At 53.5% G+C, this 13,928-nt stretch overlaps 6 protein-coding genes across 6 annotated transcripts; 3 read left to right on the forward strand and 3 right to left on the reverse strand.

Annotated features, from left to right (window-relative positions):
* Nucleotides 1-416: 416 nt before the first annotated feature.
* Nucleotides 417-1,343, reverse strand: GMORB2_0230 (mitochondrial fission process protein 1; the record flags this gene model as incomplete). The annotated part of the gene is made up of 2 exons (XM_035462216.1): nucleotides 417-1,086; nucleotides 1,150-1,343. 2 exons carry the CDS (start codon nucleotides 1,341-1,343, stop codon nucleotides 417-419), a joined length of 864 nt encoding a protein of 287 aa, XP_035325146.1.
* A 438-nt stretch (nucleotides 1,344-1,781) lies between these two features.
* GMORB2_0231 (F-type H+-transporting ATPase subunit k) lies at nucleotides 1,782-2,165 on the forward strand (the record flags this gene model as incomplete). The annotated part of the gene is made up of 3 exons (XM_035462217.1): nucleotides 1,782-1,835; nucleotides 1,915-2,045; nucleotides 2,123-2,165. 3 exons carry the CDS (start codon nucleotides 1,782-1,784, stop codon nucleotides 2,163-2,165), a joined length of 228 nt encoding a protein of 75 aa, XP_035325147.1.
* A 1,023-nt stretch (nucleotides 2,166-3,188) lies between these two features.
* GMORB2_0232 (CENPB protein) lies at nucleotides 3,189-4,544 on the forward strand (the record flags this gene model as incomplete). The annotated part of the gene is made up of 1 exon (XM_035462218.1): nucleotides 3,189-4,544. The coding sequence occupies one exon, from the start codon at nucleotides 3,189-3,191 to the stop codon at nucleotides 4,542-4,544; it is 1,356 nt and encodes a 451-aa protein (XP_035325148.1).
* Nucleotides 4,545-4,897: 353 nt separating this feature from the next.
* GMORB2_0233 (ESCRT-II complex subunit VPS36) lies at nucleotides 4,898-6,906 on the reverse strand (the record flags this gene model as incomplete). Its single annotated transcript, XM_035462219.1, has 2 exons — nucleotides 4,898-6,722; nucleotides 6,806-6,906. 2 exons carry the CDS (start codon nucleotides 6,904-6,906, stop codon nucleotides 4,898-4,900), a joined length of 1,926 nt encoding a protein of 641 aa, XP_035325149.1.
* A 970-nt stretch (nucleotides 6,907-7,876) lies between these two features.
* On the forward strand, nucleotides 7,877-9,386 carry GMORB2_0234 (SAC3/GANP/Nin1/mts3/eIF-3 p25 family; the record flags this gene model as incomplete). The annotated part of the gene is made up of 2 exons (XM_035462220.1): nucleotides 7,877-9,108; nucleotides 9,173-9,386. Coding segments are annotated over 2 exons (1,446 nt in total), but the record flags the coding sequence as incomplete, so codon positions are not given.
* Nucleotides 9,387-12,867: 3,481 nt separating this feature from the next.
* On the reverse strand, nucleotides 12,868-13,822 carry GMORB2_0235 (uncharacterized protein; the record flags this gene model as incomplete). Its single annotated transcript, XM_035462221.1, has 2 exons — nucleotides 12,868-13,573; nucleotides 13,674-13,822. 2 exons carry the CDS (start codon nucleotides 13,820-13,822, stop codon nucleotides 12,868-12,870), a joined length of 855 nt encoding a protein of 284 aa, XP_035325151.1.
* Nucleotides 13,823-13,928: the final 106 nt, after the last annotated feature.

Genomic DNA, 13,928 nt, shown 5'->3' on the forward strand with positions numbered 1-13,928 from the left:
AAGGGTCAAATATGTGTGAAATTGAAAGATGATGTGAGGGGTTGATCAACTCGATAAGTCGAAGTTGGGGCGTCAGCCAAGACTCGGGGTCCCACTTAGAGGTACGCCTGTGTACCTGTTGACAATGACCAACGATAGTTACCCTGAATTTGGCACTATAAAATCAAACAATCACTGGCAACAGCATACAAGGACATTTGATGTAACATGATCCTGTCGTTGCTCGAGTGTAAGTCATTCTTTCTGTTTTTCATTTTGAATTTTTCGTCGATATTTTGTTAACAGTTTAATCTTGGGTCGGGCTTAATCACAGAGAATAGCTGAGAATCTAGCGAAGATTAAACGAAAAACCGTCTTGCGCCATTCGGATGAACAAACTATCATACACAAATACAACATTTGGTAGGCAGCAGCTTCTAATGCCCTTTGATCTTGGGGATCTTGTTCAGTAAATCCTCCCGGCCGGTCTCGGGCATATTCCCGACGTAATTCTTACCACCGTATGCCTCGAAGCCCTTATGAAATAGCCACTCGACAGCATTCTCCACGGGCTCATCAAACATGCTGGGCAGGAGTGGGACGACGGCCAATCCCAGCCCTATGGGGCCCCATGTGCGAACCGTCTTGTTCTTCATATTCTTCATCAGTCTGCCCGAGTAGCGGACGACGCTGTGGATGGTGAAGGCCGGGAGACCCATGCTGGCGACGCTCTGAAAGATGGCCCTCTGGGCCATGACGGTGCGCCAGTCCTCGAGCGGGGTGACAGGCTCGGCCTTCCTGTCGGGGGCGGGCACGATACTGGGAAGACCCGTCACCTTCTCCTGCTGCGGAGTGAGCTGGACCTGGGGGTTGACCTTGCGTTGGTTTTGCCAGTAGGCACGGTAGCCCTCATACGATACGTCGCCCAGGATGTAGGCCCACGAAATGCCGTAGGCGCTCCGCACCAGGATCGGGTGCGCGACCGGTCGGAAGGACTCGCCAATATCTGACGTGTATGCCACGTATCGGTGAGCGGACATCATGATTGTCCTGATCCTCGTGGCGTACGCCGCATATCGAATGCTGCTGTCAGTCGAGGCGGGACCACTAATTATCCAGCTGTTAGTCCCAGGTATCTCAGAAGATGACTTATCCAATGTTTCAACTCACACTCCGTCGGCGATATCGTCGAAAATGGAAGAGTCCTCATCCGCATCGTCCACAATCTTCTGGAGGCCATCGGGCAGCTTTCGGGTCTTGGGGAGCGTCTCCGGATCGAAAGAAGCTTTACCCGAGGTACTGGCCGATTCAGACCCAGGCTTGGGCGGCTTGTCGTCGTTGGACGACTTTCCCCACCACGGCATTTCGTAATGACCTGAAGAGACGGTGGTTCGAGATAGAAGAGAACGAGATCGGATCACTCCTAGTCAATTGTATATTATGTAGCAATAGTCGAGAGTAAGCTGTCGTTAACCAGCTGTTTAACCCGACTGTGACGTCGCTGAAGAAGCCGAAGGGCCCCACACGATGACCAGTCGCGCGTTCCGGGGATTCCCTGTATTACGCAGCATCATCCGGTGTTTAACCGAAGAAAGGTACGTACTAAGGTGAAAGCTTTCGGCCTACTTTTCCAGGCATAACTACTAAGCAGAGCAGCAAGGCAGCTCGTCGCATTTTGAGATCTCGGGAACTCGGTCGGAGCAACACTTATTTGGAAACCTCCCATCTCAATCGCCATTAAACCTCTATTCCTGCCCCACGTCCTCCAACACACCCCCTTCAGTTAATCGTTCAACGTCACAATGGCTGGTATCGCCTACTACACAATTGCTGGCCGCCAGGTTGGCAGCCACTTCGTTCGTTCCTCCTTCCGTCTTTCCGCCTCCCTGCCGTGAAGCACAGAGCTAACTTATCCGCCCTCCCCTCCCTCGACAGCTTGCCATGGGTGTCCTCGGCTCCCTCTTCGGTGGTGTCTACTTCGCCGCCTCCGGTCCCAAGAAGATTACCTCCGCCAACAACACTCCCCCGATCAACGCCTCCAGCTCTGACGAGGCCGACTTCATCAAGTGCGCGAAATTCAAAACCACACCCACCCTGACGATGAGAACGTTTGCTAATTATCGAAACCCAACCCCCAAAACAGGAAGTTTCTCGACGAGCAGGAGTCCGCTGAGAAGAAGCACTAAATAGTTTGACGACGGATGCAGGAGGACGCGTGTGGTCCGAGTCTTTACGGACCCTTTGTACATATAGCAAGCATTGGGTCACCCCGCCGGGCCCCTTTGGGATCGAGCATCGTCCCGAGCCAACATTGTTCACCGTCTACATCTAGACATGACGAATAATTCAAAATTCTTTGACATGCTCGCGAGTGAGAAGTATTACTGGTCGAAGCACACATGTGGCCTCGCGTATTCGTATTTGCACGAGGCAAGCCCACCTTTGCATTGATGGCCGTTTTCTACCACATGAGAAATAGGACTCGCCCACGTACTTACTGCCATGAAACTTTGAAAAGACCGTGATGGATCTCCTGGCCCCAAGGACGCTTCGGACCTGTGCATGCGCCAACTCCTGGACCAGCCTGTAATATATGGCCGAGATAATGTTTCTCCATGAGCATATCTTGTTACATACATACACCGGCTAGGGGAATCGCCATGAAAGAAAACCATGTTTTTAGCATATTTCAGACCGTGAGACCAAATTAAATTTCCGTTATATGTAGAGCTTCTCTTAAGCGATCCCGAACACCTCTACAATTGCATGGAATCGTTTTTAGTGCGGGTGGGTTTGCTTCGGGAGTTTCATTCAGTTAAACATGTTGCTACGCATTTATCCATATACGGCGATGCTGACCATGAGAACGTGACACCTGCCCTCACCCATTGAGTAAAGTAAATGTAGTTTGTTGTCGTCAATTTCATTACATTCGACACATTTCGCTCGAGAAGCGAAAGAAGTTCAATATGCAATGTGCATCCAACTACCGGAGTGAAGGATCCCATCACGTGACAGAACTCTATGAGTGGGGATAATGGTTCAACCCCCGCCATCCGCATTTTTCCCACCCAGAGGAAACCTTTAATCGAAAGCCCTCCACACCACTTCGGATACAACGATTGCATCGCGCCCCCCCCCCGACTAACACCACCGACAACGCGATTAACCGGGAACCCACGCGGTATAGTACTACGAGCAGGTGGGCCATGGCCGACGCAACGACGTCCACCACGGACCCGGCCCTGACAGGGCCTAGCAGCCCAGGTCCCAACCCCAGTGCCGCCAACAACAACCATAATAGCCACGGCGATGGCGACGGTGAAGACGCAGAGGGCACTAGCGAGCTGCCAGCAGCCGCGGCGGGCGTATCTTCATCGTCGCCCCCAGCCGACGGAGGAGACACAACCATGGCAGACACAACGACGGGCGGAGAAGACGGGACTGGCGCGGGGGAATCCAACGCCAAGGAGCGCAACTCGCTGACGCTGGAAAAACGCCGACACCTGCGGCTGTGGGCATTTGGCCAGGCGGTGCGGCCGTCGCACCGTGCCTGCATAGACTGGTTCTACGGGCAGTACGGGCAGCACATAAGCCAGTCGACCGTGTCACACTCGCTATCACCCAAGTACGCGCGGCTGGATGATAGCTCGCAGCTGTCGGGCTCCCGACTGCGGCTGGGCAACTGGCCCGACGTAGAGAAGCTGGTGCTGAGATGGTATCAGCAAGGCCTGGCGACGGGCCGACAGCCTACCAACGATGAGCTGGGCGACAAGGCAAAGGCCATCTTTAAGCAGCTGCCTCGGTACAAGGATGAGAACCCCCCCGAGTTCTCGCCGGGGTGGATCCACCGCTTCAAGAGGCGCTACGGCCTGCTGGCTAGGCGCCAGCGCCGTCCCAGCGAGAACCCGGCCGAGGATGTCCGCTACCTAGCCGAGTACGTGCCGCGCTTTATGGACATCACGCCCGACACGAGCCTTCCCTCGATAAGGGAGCAGGTACTCCGCGTCATCGGCGTCGATCCTAGCCTCCACATCTGCGCCCTCGTCCGCGACGAGGTCATCCGCCGTCTCTCGAATCCCGGGGGCAATGGCACTGGTAACGGCGAGGGTGTCACCACCGCCACCACCGCCGCCGCCGCTGCGGCGCCCCCCATGTCCCCCCCGCCCATCATCCCCGCCATCCCTGCGCACCCTGATCAGCCCCTCTATGCCGACGACGACCCGGAGGTTGTCTTGCAGAATGCCTTGCGTCAGCTCCAGCAGGAGGAGCAGGCTGCCGAGGAGCAGGCTGCCGCCGTCCGCGAGGAGCGGGATAACACCGACACCGCCGGTCTCGCCCAGCAGGCCATGATCGCTACCCCCAACGGCCGCGCCAACTCTGACCCCCGCTATGCTACACCCGCGCACGAGATGGGGCCCGATCTGACCCTGACGCCTATCCACTCTGAGGGACCACTGGCGTCCAGCGAGCGGCCTATCCGCTGCCCGTTTTGCGTCAACCAGCGTATGCTGCGCAGTATCAAGGAATCTGTGGAGCACATGTCGACGCATGTCGTCGTTTGATTATTCTTTGATCTATTCAGCGGGGTTTTGTTGTGTTTTCAAATTCCCCTTTCTTCTTCTCTTCATGTATTCCTCTCCATTGTATCTTTTTAATATATATTTTTCTTGAACACGTACTGTCTTCTCTGGCAGAGGCCGCTGGGAGAGGATCAGGTGGCTATATCTACTTCTAGTCTCATGGATTTGGGATTTAAGGGATACCCCCCCCCCTCCCTCCTTTTCTTTCTCGGGTTTTCATAGCAAGCAATGCGCGGGCCAGCTCTATCTGAAATAACGCAGACCGGTTTTTTGAAATGGGGAGAAGATATTAATATATCTATCATGTATCGTTGACGTACACCATGTCTTTATTATCATATGAATCCAGCTGCTTTCAACGCCTTTATAACCTGCTCCTCGTTTTGTTGCTGTTCTGTCTTGGGCGGCTTTACGTCCCCCATGTCAATGTAGTTGACCCAGAATTTCAGACCCTCTAGCCCTTCCTCTCGACAGACGGCGCCGCGCTCTTCGGCCATCAGGAGCTCCTCCTCGGCTACACCCAGGCTCCAACCGAACCTCTCGGCTGCCTCCTGCGCGGTGACGCCGCGGCCAAACGTCCGCCAGTCCCAGGGGACATCTTTGTCGGGTGGAAACTCGTGCAGGTCTTGGAGCCAAGTCAGTAGCGCCTTGACTGTCGCCTCGTCAGTCCGGTCACGGCCCTGGACGACCATGGCACCGCTGCGAAATGTCCTCAGGCGGACGGGCAGTTTGAGGCTCTCCCAAAGACGGGCTGCCTTCTCAAAGTCCATGGGGCTGACGAGCTCCACGCCGCCCCGGGCTCGGTTGAACATGGCCCACAAGTCTACCAGGGTGATGATACCTCCGGCCTTCTTAAGGACGCCGCGGGAGTCGTCCGTCAGGAATTCGGCCAGATTTCTCGCCAGCTCAGAGAGGTACAGCGCCTGGGAGCTCCCGCCACCGACAATATCCTTTGTCGTCACTAGGCCCAGTTGGTGAGCTGATTCGGCCAGCACGGCATTTTCCTCGACTGACATGCCCTCGCCGCCTGAGCTGTTTTGGCGTGCTAGCCTTTCTGCCAGGGCGACAACGTCCTTGGCAGACGCCATGAGGGCCTCGAGGTCCTCAAAAGCGCTACCGATGATGAGCTCGTTATCCTTGCGCATGTTCATTCCTAGCTGCTCCAAGCCTGCGATCCCGGCCGTCTTCCTCCGGGGGCCAGATTCACCGAGGAAGCCACTCCCGCCAGCTTCGTCTGCCCGCCGACTGCTCCTAGGAACCGGTGGTGCATTATGAAGAAGCCATTTGCGCTGTGTCATGGACCCCTTGAGCCTCTCGTAAAATATCTTTTCTCCTCCACTGCGAAACGAGATCTTTACACTCTCATGACCATCGATGCTACCTGTCTTGCCGGGTGAATCAATGACAGGCCCGGGTGAGTCCTCCCGTGTGTTCTCTGGGATCTCTGGCGGCCCCGAGGTATCGCTAGTTCGGCATACGAGGGATGCGCCACATATTTCACACGACAAGAGGGACGGATGATTAGAGAAGGTGCATCGTGGACACTCAACGTTGGGATTCGTGTCTCCTTGGCTTCGATCTCGGGTTCCATTCCATGGGCTTGACCAGAGTTCAGGCGAAGAATTTATCTGTGAAGTTGAAGAAGTTCGTGGGGAGAGTGCCGAGTTGGATGGGGGCGCGGGAGAAGAGGTCGAGTGGGGTTTGGCGTTTGCAATAGAAGCCTTTAGCACATGTGTGAGAGTAGGTTTGATACCACAGGCGAGGCAAGGTGGTAGAGGCGTGTGAGAATTTGCGGATGCCGGGTCGAAGTTTGACGGGACAGGGTTGGAGAAGCTGCATATCGTGCAGACCCACGTCGCTGAGGTGGACGTTGGCGGTCCTGTTGAGCCTTCTGGCTTGGGCGAAGAAGCTGAACCGTTACGGTAAGGCGAGGTGGAATGCGAAGTGCTATGGTTCCGAGCTGACGAACGCTTTGGTGGCTTGGGAATGATTGTGACCTTGCCCGAGGATCTCAGAAAGCCGGCTGAGTACTCGTATCGATCGACGTCTTTTAGATCCAGCGCCAGCGAGTACGATCGTGGCTCTTCCTTGTCAACGTAACATATACGGTGAGATGTTAAGTAGACCTGTCCGTTCTGATGCTTGGGCAGCTTGAACTTGCTAATATTTCGGGGTTCTCGCGTGTCAGCCATGTATGGTGGTGGTGGTGTTTTTCGGTCTTGGCTCGGCCTTATATAGCTTACCCCTCATATAGGCCGACATTGTCTTGGACGAACAAGAGCACCTCATCAGGCAGATAGGAGGGCCGCAAGGCTGTCGTCAAGTCTATATGCTTTAAAAACATTCGTCATGCCGAATCGGAAAAGCGCAGAGATGAAATGTTCCTTGGACAGTCGCAGTCTTTGGCCCAGAGGGGCTGACGTGAGATAAGATGCCAGAAGAGCTTCCAGGTAAGGTTAGCAGCTAGGTTTTAATTTGAGACCCCGATGGGAATAGCAAGTATGCCGGTGTGTGAGCTGGCCGCTGGGAAGTAGAGCTGTAGTTTAGTGTACAAGACGATATGTAGAGTAGGAACTGGGGTGAGAAGTGTTGGTCGCTTTGATATGACGAAGTGGTGGTAAAGGTTGGCGTGGGTCCCGCATGTATGCATGTAACGGACGATCTATAAGCAGTGGCGGATTTCATATTTGGCACATGCATATATCCGAAATACCAAGTGCCACTGCAACTCAAACAAACACAGTATTGTTCTATACCAGCGGCAATATCAAAGTGCTGGCATCCCATATACAGCCCAATTTGTTTGTATTCTATGCTCTAGTATACGAATAGATATTTAAAATCATTTGACTCTATCTGTCGTTGATCGAATGCTGACGGCAAGGTTTATTGCTTATATCAATACTAGATAAGGAGCAAAGCCACTGGAATGACTGCCGAATTTCTGCCGACAGGGTCACGGGACCCACATCGTGAAGCCATAACCCAACTGACCTTATTTCTCTCTTTTACCGCTTCAATTTTTCAGCGCACACATCATCTCCGCTACATCAACGTCATCAACAATCATCAATACACCGTAACCAGGCTCGTGAGAGACCACTCTGTCTCGACTTCATTGCCCCGTACTTTCTCTCTCAGTCTTAACCATCAGTCTCAGTCGCACCCATCATGTCTGGGTGGACGACAACGTCAACGCAGCAAGCGCCAGGCGCCCAACCTGTGGCATCGTACTCCTATACATCTAGTTCGTCTTCTTTTCTTTCGGGACCTCCTTTCATTAAGATTTATGCGTATACTAATGTCTTGCAGGCCCTGCCTATACTACTGTTCCCGTTCGTCAGGGCTTCGGCTCGTATGTGCCGCCGCCGCCGCCGCCCCCTGGATTTGCCGGATACGCCCCTCCTCCCCCCACAGGCCAAATGCACGCGGCACCTCCCGCAGTGAGCCAGACTGCGAAGCCTGATCAATCCAAAGGCAAGGTCCAGTGGCCTCCTGCAGTCCGAGAATATGTGTCTCGATCCTTTCTCCCGGAGAATGACGTGCCCGGTGTTACACGCCCTGAAGTGGAGGCCAAGCTCAAGGAGATCATCCGTTCTCATACTGAAGGCGGGACTCTCTGGGAAGCAGACTGGGCTTCGATGCCCTCTCCTCAGGAGCTTGTGAAGAGGGACCAGCAGAAGGCGGCGGCGGCTTCTGCCAAGTCTCTGCCCAACCCCAAGAAGCGGAAGTCTGCCGAGTTTTCTGGAGACGGGAGCTCCCAGGCGCCGTGGAATACTACTAACATGCGACGATCACTCGGAGAACGAATCACGTCACCGGAAAAGCGCTCAAATGTCGACGACTCGAAACCAAGTAAGTTCCAGAAGGATGCCAATAAACGGAAGCGACGGTTCGAAAACGAATACAAGGCGTTCCGGTCACCCAGCCCGCCACCGCCATCCTCAGGCCCTATCGTGGGGACATGTGAGGTTCTGGAGAAGAAGTATCTCCGCCTCACTGCCCCACCGGTGCCGTCAAAGGTCCGACCTGAGCGGGTGCTCCGACAGACGTTGGATCTTCTGAAAAAGAAGTGGCGCAAGGAGGGCAACTACTCGTACATCTGCGACCAGTTCAAGTCTATGAGGCAGGATCTCACGGTCCAGCATCTCAAGAACGAATTCACGGTGTCGGTGTACGAGATCCACGCGCGGATAGCCTTGGAGAAGGGGGATATTGGTGAGTATAATCAGTGCCAGACCCAGCTCCGGTCCCTGTATACGCTGGGTCTGAAGGGCAATCCCGTCGAGTTCAAGGCATACCGCATCCTCTACTTCATCCACACGGCCAGCCGGACCGGCCTGAATGATGCCATAGCAGATCTAACCCCGGCGGAGAAGACGGAACGGCCCATCAAGCATGCGCTTGATGTCCGCTCCGCCCTCGCTCTTGGAAACTACCACAGATTCTTTCAGCTCTACATGGACACGCCCAACATGGGGGCATATCTCATGGATATGTTCATCGTGCGGGAGCGTCTTGCGGCCTTGTGTAACATTTGCAGAGCGTGAGCCCCTCCCTTGTAGATATCTGTTTCTCAACTACTGATTGGACGTTAACAAACGATACAGATACAAACCCGATGTGAAGCTGCGCTTTATCACGGAGGAGCTCAGTTTTGAGTCCGACGCCGATGCGGCGCAGTTCATCATCGACCATAATGGTCAGCACCTTCTGGAAGAGCGCAATGACTCTATCCGCTTCCTGTCGGGCAAAGCCGGCACCCTTTTTGAAGGTGCTAAGACTTCTGCCTTCCAAAGGGTGGATATCAAAGGGCAGATCTAAGTCCTTCTCCTCTCCTACTGTCAACTTTGGCAAAACGTCTGCGCACTGTCCATATTTCATTTTTGCAAAACACCTGGATACCTCTCTCCGTCCTTGTACTGGGAGACGCTTTCATATTTCGCACATTTTCTCACCGTTTTAAATACCCCTCCGCATTTGGTCACAGCAACCTATTTTCCCTCAATCCAGCTGCATAACGAATCCCCACCCTTTTTCTCCTTTCCCTTTTCTCTTTCGATACGACTGACAGAATGGTCGGCCTTGGCGGCTCGCCCCTTGATACATCAACGCGACTCGACGACACTATGCGCTACGAATCATTCTAACAGTGAGGCATTCTCGGCTGGTTGGGGCTGGTTGGACATGGCGACACGTGGGGGCCCCGGTGTGGACTCGAGAGGCATGGGAGCGACGTAGTACTGCGTCCATCCGACGAAACGAACCGTACTGGGTGAAGGAGGGGGGTTTCCCCCTTAGAGGTCTGGCGAGTTGCCAGACCTTGATGACAATCTCCTTGGCCCCAAAAACAAAAACCCCCACACATGAGACAACACGAGGTGGTGGTGGTGGCTGCGCGCCTATAGATTCGGAGTCCATTCTTCTTTTCTTCTTTTTTGGCGTAATGGGTAGTGTTTGGCAGAGAAAAAGGCGATGGGTATATTGTTTAATTAGCTGCCCTCGTCATACTTAACTCAGTATGCACTCGCATAGTTATCTTGTTAGCAGCGATATCGAATTCTGACGATCCGAGTCTCTTCCACACCTTGACGCCTGGTACGTGCGTTGCAGGTAATATGCCGGCTTGATGATGCTTGCCTCCCTGCTAATTCAATGTATGGGATGGTTGTAGCCGAATCATGCGCATACTAATGCTAGTGAAGATGTCATGCGCAGGGCAGTCGACTCATACACATCCGGGTTCCGTGGTACTATACGCGGTAGCATTGTCGACACCTTTCCCCCCCCCTCTACTTTCTTTGACTGCTCTTAGCACGAGTCATGAGCCATGTTGAATGTTTAGGCGTAGGATCTCGACGCCACGCGATGAGATGGAACAAAGAGAGAAAAAAAGTTGAGGAAAAAGAAAGGAGGGAACGGAAAAGAGGAGGGATGATCCCACTAGGATGGTATATATGTGGGTCTATACCAAGCGCGCGGCGCATGGATCATGTTTTGGCATTTGGGATTGGGAACCGACTCCACTGATGGGAATCCACTGATGGGGATCCACTAGATGAGATTATGTGTGTTTGTGTGTGTGTGTGTGTGTGTGTGTGTGTGCCGAGGCGAGAGAAGGCTTGATCATTACCATGTGCGCTGTATTATCTCATTACACAGCATCTGTAGGAGGAGACAAGGGAGAGAGAGAGAGGAAGAGGAGAGGGAAGAGTGAGCGATGATGATGCAGGTGCAGGTCTAGGCGAACCAGGGTCAGACGAGACCAGATCAGACAAGACCGCACTCTACTCTACTACTCTATCTGTGCTCGATAGTAAGTACGGAGTACCCAACATCGTAACAGGTTGGCGGGCATGACCGAGAAGGCAAGCGCCCGGCTGGAGTTTATGCTGGTCCTGGATGGTGGTTGGGTGGTCGTCCGTCATCGTGGCTAAGCACCCTGCAATACCGTGTGCAGAAGTACAGATTACAGATTACAGAGTGACGATAGATGGGCCGAGGTGGCTGGAGGGCGGCACAAACCAGGATTTCCTTTTTTCCTCCTTCTCAGTAGCATGAGTGCTGTAGACACTACAGACACTACAGACTACAGGTATCGATACCATAGGTACCGCAGGTAACACTGCAGATACAGATGCAGCGATGGGTGAAGAATCTTTATTATTCTCATCATTTTTATCATCATCGTTAGCGCCGACGCAGAGTCAGTCACATCGACAAAGATTGTGAGTGTCTACCACTCTTATTACTTGTATTCATCAATTCAGATCGAGACAGAGAGAGAGAGAGAGAGGTGGAGAAGAGAAGGAGAAACATCTACGGAGGTAATACTATATTACTACGTAGTATTAAGGAAAGAAGAAGGAAGAGAACAGGGCCCGGACGAAGAAAAGAAGGCCGCCCCCCTTGTCCTCCCGCCCTGTACGAATAGGGGGGGGCTTTCCATGGCCCATCCCTAGCCCTGGCCCCTGGCTTCACTCGTACTTGGGTGGATTACGGCGTAGCCTAGCGGTTTGACCAGCCAGGGTCGGGGCCAGACAACCGGGATGTTCCCGGCGGGTCCCCTATGGAGAGTTGCCTTCTGCCTTCTACTGGTGTTATAGTCTATAGACCTTCAGTACCCGACGTAGCAGAGAACATGAGAGATGGACCTACGATTACGAGTACAGCATGTACTCATACTCCGTAGAAGAGACTTTAGAGAGACCTGGAAGCTGCGCTGGAAGACGTGCTGGTGCCGCCCGCGGGCAGAGACTGGAAACCCCCGCCCGTAGTACGATGACGCTGTATTCGTAGGCTGTAGCACACGTACAGCGTATTACAGAACCCCTCCTCCTCCTGTAGCTACCCAACTGACCAATTGAACCCAACCAAAGATCCAGGTCTCTATCCACCTGCATTTTGTTGCTTCCCGCGTCAGTCCATCGGGCAATTCTTGTGTCTCCCCCCCCCCCCCCCCCCCCCCCTTTTTTTTTTCATCCACAAAGAGGCATGAGTTTTTTTTCAGTATCCTGCCTCTTTCTCTCCTCTTGTCTTCTTTGTCACATCTCTCTAGGGAATTTTTTTTTGATTATACTAGCTGGATGACTTATGTCTTTATGAGATCTGGCGAATCACCTCACTCGTTTCTTTCCCTTCCCTCTTATTACCCATTGTTCTCTGATGAATCCTCTTTGTTTTTTCCAATGTTAAGTTGGGGACCAAACTACCGGACACACATATTTATGAAGTCTCATCATTGCTGCTATTGCTATTGACAAGACTAAGCAGCATTCATGCGCCATAACAGAATGGCGGCGAGGGGTGGATGGCGTTATTGGTAAGGAGACCAGGAATTGTTGATGCTTGTTTTTCTTCTGTCTTGATATTCAATATTTCGCCTTATTTAAAACATAGCAACGAAGATTTCCCCCCCAAAATCATCGGTCTACTTGAGTGACGGCATTCAAGTCTTCAGGTACTCAGACAGTGTTCATAATTGAATCCGTAGTTAGTCATTAACGTCTATCCTATCCCAACATGGTGAGCATGACCAAAAAAGAATTTTCCGTCTATACCAGCGCTCAGGCGCGTCTATTATGCTCCGGTTTTTTTTGTGTTTCCGATGCCGCATGTTTCATCCACGAAGTAAAGATAATGGGGAGATGCAACGTAAGAAGAGTGAGAAAAGGAAAGAAAGCCAAGGACGAAGCGCCAAACCTGCCGAAAAGAGCACATAAATCATGACAGTGAAAGGTAAGACCAAGGAAGAAGAAGAAGAAAGAAAGAAAGAAAGAAAGAAAGACGAGATGAGGCAAGAATACTACTCAACCCTGTGCATCAGATTCTCCCTCACAGACCGGTTGACCACACCACCGACACCAAAGGCCGGAATGATGCGACACATCCTGGCCAGAGTGCTAGGGGCCCACGTCCCCTTTACCTGAGCCCACCTGTCGCTCCAAGAGGGCGCGCCGCTCCCGGAAGGACGGTTGTACATGTCCAGGCCCAGGAGATGCAGGGGCGTGGAGATGACCTGGACGGCGGCGGGGGCGGCAAACTGCGCGCACGACATGCCGGAGACGTGGCGCCTCACCCGGTCGGACAGGCGTTCGTCAAGGATCGGACCGAGAAGCGGAGGGAGGTTGAAGCTGGCGAAGATGGTGAGGCAGTCGCGCAGGGTGAAGAGGGCGTAGGAGATGCTGGGGACGGGCCGCGGCACGGCCCCTGGCGGGCCGAACATGCGCACGAAGACCTGGTCCTTGTAGATGCACAGGCCGATGTTGGCGGCGCTCGAGGCGGCGAACTTGGCCGTGCCGGACGTGACGTGCGACGCCCTCTCCGACTTGAGGGTCGACGTGGCCGTGTCCAGCGCGTTGGCAGTCAGGTACGTGCCCCCGTACAGGAGGAAGATGAGCCCCGTCGGTTTGGAGAGGAGCGTGGACCGAGGGTGCGTGACCAGCTGTCGGAGGGATGATTTTATCGACGAGACGAGCGTCTGTCGACCGGAGGCGTTTTCCATGATGCTCCTACAAGGGTCAATGTCAGCCAAGATGTCTGAGGAAAGGAAGGGTAAATTGATATGGGATAATTCTTCCCGCCGGGGGAGGGAAGAGAGATGAGTAATACTTGTCTATGATGTAGATCACCGGCGCTACCAGCGCACCTGCACATGCTGCGCTGATGGCGTCGAATCCAAGACGTAGGCCTAGCTTGTCCGTGTTCCAGGTACGTTCGCCCGTCGGACTCGACCCGGGTTTCAGCGTCTGTTGTGCCATGACGAGGGGTGATGGTGAGGTTTGCGTCCGGACGAAAGACGTCCGTCGGGGAATGGGATGATTGAGATCGGTGTGTTTATTTGTTTTTTTTTTTTTGGTGGGGGGG

Source organism: Geosmithia morbida, assembly GCF_012550715.1.
Source record: "Geosmithia morbida isolate 1262 chromosome Unknown scaffold_0, whole genome shotgun sequence".
Taxonomy (NCBI): Eukaryota; Fungi; Ascomycota; class Sordariomycetes; order Hypocreales; family Bionectriaceae; genus Geosmithia; species Geosmithia morbida.